The sequence below is a fragment of the Fragaria vesca genome, linkage group LG6, assembly GCF_000184155.1.
Source record: "Fragaria vesca subsp. vesca linkage group LG6, FraVesHawaii_1.0, whole genome shotgun sequence".
Taxonomy (NCBI): domain Eukaryota; kingdom Viridiplantae; phylum Streptophyta; class Magnoliopsida; order Rosales; family Rosaceae; genus Fragaria; species Fragaria vesca.
The window spans coordinates 25,588,480-25,597,182 of NC_020496.1; the positions used below are offsets into that span (position 1 = coordinate 25,588,480).

The following is an 8,703-nucleotide window of genomic DNA, read 5'->3' on the forward strand; positions in this document are numbered from 1 at the left end:
AAATGTACCTTTCAAATCTTCAAATAAATGTATTTCGGAAGCCTAATTCGGTCGGAAAAACCTTCACCGGAGGTGGTTAGGGACGGCGGCTGGAGACGTCGGGGTTGGCCGGAAAATTTGATGGGCTGGGGGGCCGATAGGCTTGCCAATTAGATAGAAAAACAGGGCTTGGAGATTTTTTTTCTTGGTTATTAGCTCATAGTTAAAGCAAAGTGTATGATAACATGTTTTAAGATGAATTATTAAGAGAATGATAGATAGTAAATATAATAGAGTATCATCCTCTTATTCGTATGATGATCAGAGCGCTTTATATACGGAATTACATAACACCTATAGGTGTTGTATAAGGAAACATATCTTAATATCCTATCATTATACGGAATTGGGATTCCTCCTTTGACTAGCATTAGACCAAGACACACACAACTTGAATTTTCCTAATATATATATATATATATATATATAGTTCCTATCTAGAGCGAAGGTTCGCTCTGAAATTAATGTGTGAAGTTCCTTATTTGACTAACTTTTTGGTCATATTTCCACATCTCAACCGTCCAGTTTGTAGAATCAAATGCATAGATCACTTCTACTGCTGCAAAGTTTCATCGAATTTGATGATCGTTTGGGTGTTCATAATCGTGATTTACATAAACAGTTATGGTCAGACAAGTTTATGATCCGTTCATTGATTTAATCTAATTCGGTACCAAAACGATTATCAATTTGAATGAAATTTTGTAGGAATGATCTATACATTAGTATCAATAAACTGAATGATGGAGATGTGGAATTATGACCGAAAAGTTAGTCAAATAAGGAACTTCACACATTAATTTCAGAGTGAAGCTTCGCTCTGGATAAGAACTGTATATATATATGGGTCCGGTTCCTGGGACATTACATTTGACACTAATTTTGACACCGCTTTTTGGCCATTAGATTTTTTAAAAATCGATGGACTAGATCAATTGTAGATATGATGTCAACCTATAAAAACTAACGTGGCAATTGACGTGACGTGACATTACTTATTTATAACAAATCAAATCAAATTAAAAACAAAAAAAATAAAATCAAAACCTAAAATTTGAAATCTGAAAATCAAAATCGATAAGTGCGATAAAAAGAAGAAAGAAAAAAATTTGTTTCCGTAGTCATTGGTCTATGACAACTAAAACCGATTAGTTCATAGATATTTTGTATATATTGTCCAATTGATTTATCATACAAAAGTCAATCATTTTAATTCTGAGAACTAGTACGTCTCCCTTAAAATGTTTAGGTAAGTACTTGAATGCTACAGACTTTTTATTTCTTATAGTTTAAGTACTTCATTAGTTTGTTGCAGCAAGATTCAAGAGTACTAATAATCTATAAATATTGAACTTGGTATAAGAGAAACCCGAAAGCAAAGTACTCTTCCCCTAAAGGAATCACCCTTGTATATCAGGCTATGTCTTGCTGGAGTTTCATCAATGTCCTCCCAATACAGATTTGTTCGTTCTTTGTTCATTTGTATTTCTCTTCTTTCTCTTGATCTGTGTGTTCTTCTGGGGTCTTCTGCGTTATGTCGTTCTTTTTTTTTTTTCTTTCTTTCTTCTTTTTATAGCAATGATCGATTTTGATTTTCATATTTCAGATTTTAAGTTCTGATTTTGTTTTTTTTGTTTTTAATTTGATTTTATTTGTTATGAAATAAGTAATGCCACGTCAATTGCCACATCATTTTTTATAGGTTGGCATCATATATATCTACAACTGATCTAGTCCATCGATTTTTTTAAAATCTAATGGCCATGAAACAATGTCAAAATTAGTGTCAAATGTAATGTCCCAGGAACTGGACCCTATATATATTATGATTAGATGATTTAAATATAAACAATTTAATTAAGAACTCATTCATATTGTCCGTAAATCATTGAAGTTATACGTTCATATCTTTTTAAAATTATTATTAGATTACAATAATTTAAGAAAATAAAAAAATAATAATAAAGAAAAAAAATACTGAACTGGTTCATATTGACAAGTTACTAGAGAAGACTAAATTTCAACGTCATATGTGCTGAACAAATTAATTCCTTAATTTAATGAGTGATTACAGCTGAGTTCAAAACAGGTAAAACTTCATTTTCAAATTACATTGTTTGGTTTGCTGTTATTCTAAGTATATGAATTCCTATTAATTGCTAGCTTGCTGGTGTTCTTTCTAATAATTGTTGGGTGGTGTTTTGATTCACTTTGATGCAATCTATTATATTTAGTTGCCACTGAACAAGAATTTTAGAAATTTTATGGTTTTGCTCAACTTTTGGTAATTTTCTTGGATTTGTCTAGTTCTCTTCATGTTATGAAAATTTTGGAGTTTTGATCCATTTTTCTGGAAATTTTTTGAGAATTGTTGTTTGATGAAATACTAGTTTAAGGTTTAGTTTAGATATTCTGTTAAATTTTTAAGGCATGTGTTTAAATGACGAATTTACTCTCTCTTAGGGTGTAGGATTTGAAATGTGGGTCATTTTTGTCTGCTCCACATTAGAGCATGACGTCATGTTTAGCTCGAGATTCAAATTTTGATCGAGATTGATGTCTTTTTAAAAGTTTAGGTATGAAACTGATTTTTTTTTAAAAAAAAGATGAGATATCAAACTGATTTTAGATCTAAAGTTTACATTAAGAGTGTAAACTGAAGTTATCCCTTTAAGAAAATAAATATAATAATAAAGAAAAAAAAAACTGAACTGGTTCATGCATATTGACAAGTTACTAGAGAGAAGAATAAATCTCAACGTCATATGTGCTGATGAACAAATTAATTTAATGAGTGATTATAGCTGAGTTTCAGCATTATGTTTGTAGAAATATTATTTCACTCTATGACTGCGCTGCATATAAATTGACTGCCTCATCTTGCGTCCTCCTCACAAGTAACCAAATCAAAGAAGCACGTACATGACCAACTTACTGCACCGGCCAGGTTATAGATTCAGATCGCTAGATTACGAACCCTGTACAACGGTTCCGAGTCAGAAGTAGAATTTGTCTCCACTGTAACAACAGAGAAAAAGTAGAAACCAGCCCCCCGGGAAGCAACATTGTAACAACCCTTATTTGTTTTCATTGTTCATTGTTCCTTACTTCATTGTTCATTGTAGGTCATGACTCGCAACCAATAACTGCCAAGTTTAGTTATTTCTCATGTTCAAAGATTCTGGGTTGTCGACCCATAAGAAGTTAGTTCATTGTTCAACGGAAGTACGTAGCTGGCTAAGCTCAGTTCTCGTTTTTCCCTTCCACAAGCCTACCTATATTTTTTTTTTTGAGGAAAAAACCTATATGTTTATCGAATTTATGTATTTTTGATCGTCAACATAATTTATCAAATGATATTTAAGTTTATAAAGGTTTTGATTAGTTGATTCAAACTTAAGCCATTTAAGAACATGTTCCAATCAGATTGTGCTGAACAAAGTGATGTAATGAATGATTATATATAGCTGAGTTTCGGCATTATGTTCTTAGAAATGTTATTTCACTCTCTAAATTAACTTCCTCGTCTATCGAGTGTCCTCCTCACAAACCAAAGTATACCAACAAACCAAACGAAACCGAACACAATTAGCAAATAACAAAGAAACACATGACTAACTAATTACTAGTTACTACACCAGATTATAGACTCCGATCACTATATTACCAACCCTGTAAATGCATAACGGTTCTCATAAGAAGAAGAAGTTTCCTCCACTGTAACAACTAGCTAGCTCCAGTGGTTTAGGTCTCCAGGAACCCTTTTTTTTTTTTTGGTAAGCGTAGAGGGACTAACTCACACTACAATACATATCTTTTTTTGCGACGAACATTTTCCGACCAAACAAATTATTGGTTGGAAATAACACAATTTCCGACGAGTCGTCGGAAATGGTCGGAAATACAATTTTTTGATGAAAATTATTTCCGACGAAAATCAATATGTCGGTAATGGTCGTCGGAAATAATTATAATTTGGCGACAAAAGTTCCCGCTAATTATTTTACCGACGAGGTCCAATGTGGTCGGAAAATAAATGATCATTTTCCAACGAGATTTTCTTTTGTTATAAAGTCGTCTTAAAATAAAAGGTTTAATTCCGACCACACATAATAAGTTGTTGGAAATATAAAAAAAAGTATAACCAAATTTAAGGACAAAAAAACTAAATTTCACTTCAAAAACAGTGTTTGATCATTTGAAGCAACAAAGTATATATAGGCGTTGCTAAAAAGAATAGAAGAGTACACTGTACACATCTATTATATAATAATACTTTTTTTTAAAAACGAAATAGACTATTTGCCTTGATCAGGGCCCAAACGTTATCGAAAATATGTGATTTTTTCTACCATAACCGTATTTCACTATACCTCTCATATCCTACAGCCAATTTTTCAAAATTCTATTTGCAAAATATAGTTGTTTCACAAAGATGTACACTTATATTAAACCTACTAAACAATTTATACCACAGTAGGCACGTTAGGGTTCCTATGATTAAAATTCACAAAAATAAATTTTGACCGTCTGATGTGATCACTGTAATTAAATGTCTATTGAAAAAAATTCACCTATTTTTGATAACGTTTAGGTCTTGATCCGCACGGTCAACCCTAAATTAATGTCCATTATCACACAAAAACGTTCTCACCTACCACCTTTGGACATATTTTGGTTGATTATTCTACACACACACTCTCACGTAGATGAGATGTAACAACCCATGTAAAAATTTGGGGAAGTTTACCTTCCAACGATAAGGCTCCCCATATGAATAAATAAACGTAAATAGGGTTGACCACCTTGATCGGGGCTTAAACGATATCAAAAATTTGTGATTTTTCTGCCATAGCCGTATTTCACTATACCTCTCACATCCTATGGCTAATTTTTCAAAATTCTATTTGAAGAATATAGTTGCTTCACAAAGATGTACACTTGCATTAAACCTAATAAACAAGTCATACCACACTAGTAAACACGTTGAAGTTCCTATGACTAAAATTCATAAAATTAAATTTGACCGTCTAATGTGACAAGTACGTGTAATTAAATATGGCTATTGAAAAAAATTCATCTATTTTTGATAACGTTTAGGTCTTGATCTGCACGGTCAACCCTAAATTAACGTCCTTTATCATACGAAAACGTTCTCATCTACCCCCTTTTGACATATTTTGGTTGATTTTTTTGCACACACACTCTAACGTAGTTGAGTTGTAGCAGCCAATGTAAAAATTTGAGGAAGTTTACATCCCGATGATAGAGCTCCCCATAGGAGAGAATAAACGTAAATAGAGTTGACCGGCTTGATCGGGGCCTAAACGTTATCGAAAATATATGATTTTTCTACCATATGCGTATTACACTGTACCTCTCACATCATGTGGCCGATTTTTCAAAACTCTATTTGCAAGATATAGTTGTTTCACAAAGATATATATTTGTATAAAATCTACTAAACCAGTTATACCACAATAGTAGTCACGTTGAAGTTCTATCTAATGACTAAAATTCAGAAAATAAAATTACTCTGAAAAAGATTTCGATCTCATCAATAAAAATTAAAAAGATTATTGAGCTCTTATCTATAAAGATTATTTTTTTTTAAAGAAAAAATAAGAATAATATAGGGAATAAATAGGTACTAAGAAAAAAACACTTGTTCTCAATTTTGGCTGAAAATTCAAGTTTGCCGCTAAACTACTTCTCAATTTTAGCATGATTTTTTTATTTGATGATGTGAATAGGTGATTTGGCATGTCACCTAAGATTAATGCCATAAATCTTAGACCTTAATAAGGCCTAGAAACATTTTCCTTAATATATAATTATAGTGAGCTTTAGTTAGGAATTCCAATTCCACTCTCGAACTACTGCCTATAAATTCACTGCTCATCTAGTGTCTTCCTCATAAACCAAACCAAACCAACCAAACTTAACTAGCAGATAACAAGCCTTCAAAAAAAAAAAACTAGCAGATAACAAAGAAACATGGCTGGAGGCAGAGAATTCAAGGTGAGTACGAGGAAGCAAGATGCGGTGGCCGCTGCACTGCCATTGCAAGAGCACCGGCTACCACTCTCCAACCTCGACTTGCTTCTGCCACCAGTCGATGTGGGAGTGTTCTTCTGCTACAAGAACCACAGCAGCCCCTCTGTGGCCGCCTCCAGGGTCGGGGTTCTGAAGAAGGGCTTGGCCCAAGCCCTGGTGACATACTATGCCTTTTCGGGTGAGGTGGTGGCCAACTCTGTTGGGGAGCCTGAGATTCTGTGCAACAACCGTGGGGTTGATTTCACTGAAGCTTTTGCTGACGTTGAACTTAAAGAGCTCAACCTTCATAACCCTGATGAGAGCATTGAAGGAAAATTGGTTCCCAACAAGAAGCATGGGATTCTGGCTGTCCAGGTTGATATCCGACTCCTGTTCCCTCTCACTTCAACGTTTTAAGTTTTGTTTTTTGTTTATGAAATTTGTAGTTTTGAACCAGAAGTTGACCCATTTCCTCTAGCAGAAGTAATCAAATTTCTCTAGTTGAATGTACAAATTTGCAGGCAACTGAACTCAAGTGTGGAGGGATGGTGGTGGCATGCACATTTGACCATCGCATAGCAGATGCCTACTCAGCCAACATGTTTCTGGTTTCATGGGCAAAGATGGCCAACTCAGAATCTCCAGTCATTATCGTACCTTCTTTTCGTCGTTCTTTGTTAAACCCTCGCCGTCCCGGTCAGATCCATCCTTCCCTAAATGACCTGTACGTCCCTGTCACATCTCTGCCCCCTCCTCCCAAAATGGAGACCAATGATCATGAAGACCGACTTCTCAGTCGCATATACTACGTTAAAGCAGAGCAACTTATCAAGCTCCAAGCACTTGCGAGCTCCAGTGGTTGCAAAAGGTCCAAGCTGGTGTCCTTTTCTGCATTCTTGTGGAAAATGGTTGCCGGAAGCGAAACCGGCAATGATGTCGAAAAATTATGCAAAATGGGTATTGTAGTTGACGGAAGGTCTAGATTAGCCGATGAAAATAAGATGGCTAGTTACTTTGGCAATGTTTTGTCTATTCCATTCGGAGATAAAGTAATACAAGAGCTCAATGAAAAATCACTGAATTGGGTAGCTGATGAAGTTCATGAGTTTCTGGAATGTGCGGTAACGAAGGAACATTTCTTAGGGCTGATAGACTGGGTGGAGGCTCACCGCCCGGTGCCAGGCATGGCCAAGATATGCTGCAGCGGAAGCGAAGAGGGTCCTGCTTTCGTGGTGTCCTCCGGCCAAAGGCTTCCGGTTTCTGAAGTGGATTTCGGTTGGGGGGCACCGCTTTTTGGGTCGTACCATTTTTCATGGGGAGGCAGCTCCGGGTATGTGATGCCGATGCCGAGTCCGGTGGGGAATGGGGACTGGGTTGTGTACATGCACATGTTGAAAGGGCAGTTGGACGTGATAGAGAAGGAGGGTGGTCATGTGTTCAAGCCCTTGACTTATGATTATCTTGTTTAATTAAATTTTATTATTGTAAGTATTTATAATTACCAAATGTTTATCTCAATAATTCTGTATACACGGAGATTGAAGTTAAATTCCTTCTATATTGTACCTTATGTATGATCAATCAGGTACCCAATGTTTAGAAGAGGGTACCTCAAGTTATGCTCAGTTTGACAGTTTAATATTTCCGTTAATTTTTTCGTTAAATATAAGAGAAAATTTTGATTTATGTCCTATTTATAAATATAGACATAAATATATTTGTTTTGTGGGTTAAATGACCATTAGTCTTGGGTCTTTATTATTTTCTAGGTCTTTTAGGAGCACATGAACATGAATTAATATTTTTGGTTAGGTTGATATAATATGACATAATCTAATTTTATGTTAAAAAAATATGTATTTGTGATTTGACCACCTATTACACTACTTTCAGTGAATTAATTCGATATATCTCAGTGGAGTAGTCTTGTGAGTGTTTAGGTTACACCGACTAAATTTCTTAAATATAAAATTCAATTATGTTTGAAGAAAATATTAATACATCCTTATATAGATAAATATTAATTCAATTTTTGGATATATAGTGAAATATATACAGTTGTCTTCCAGAGCAGGACACCACTTTGAAATTAAAGCGTGGTGCTCCTCATTTTGCTCACTTTCAGGTCGCATTTCCACAACTGCACATTTTAGTGTCTAAATGTGTAGATCATTTCTGTAAAGTTTCATCAAATTTGGAGATCATTTGAGCTTCCGTAATTGTGATTTACACGAATAGTTTTGTTCTGTTTGGACAGTTTTTGTTATGTTGATTTATTGAATCTAATTCGGTACCCAAATGATCTACAAATTAGATGAAACTGTGTAGGAATGATATACACACTATGTTATAGACATAATACGGTTAATATGTGAAAATGCGACTTGAAAATGAACGAAATAAGAAGGTTCACACTTTAATTTCAAAGAGAGACACCGCTCTAAAAGGAAATTGTGTATACACATATGTCATATGAGTGTTTAGGTGCTTGCTATGCTCTAAATTGGCTCTAACTTTCTCTTTCTTATGATATATATGATGCAAGTTTTACGGAGATATTAGTTTAAACTTCGGACAAAACTCTCCTACCTCATCTTGAAATCTACAACCCATATCTCTCTCTCTCTC

General features: G+C 34.6%; 1 protein-coding gene across 1 annotated transcript; it reads left to right on the forward strand.

Annotated features, from left to right (window-relative positions):
- Positions 1–5,999: 5,999 nt before the first annotated feature.
- On the forward strand, positions 6,000–7,544 carry LOC101303826 (shikimate O-hydroxycinnamoyltransferase-like). The gene is made up of 2 exons (XM_004303737.1): positions 6,000–6,450; positions 6,597–7,544. Exons 1-2 carry the CDS (start codon positions 6,037–6,039, stop codon positions 7,542–7,544), a joined length of 1,362 nt encoding a protein of 453 aa, XP_004303785.1. The 5' UTR covers positions 6,000–6,036.
- The last annotated feature ends 1,159 nt before the right edge of the window (positions 7,545–8,703 follow it).

Coding starts and splice junctions, on each gene's coding strand:
- LOC101303826 (XM_004303737.1), top strand. CDS start 6,037: ATGGCTGGAGGCAGAGAATTCAAGGTGAGTACGAGGAAGCAAGATGCG. Junction 6,451..6,596: donor ATGGGATTCTGGCTGTCCAG/GTTGATATCCGA, acceptor ACAAATTTGCAG/GCAACTGAACTCAAGTGTGG.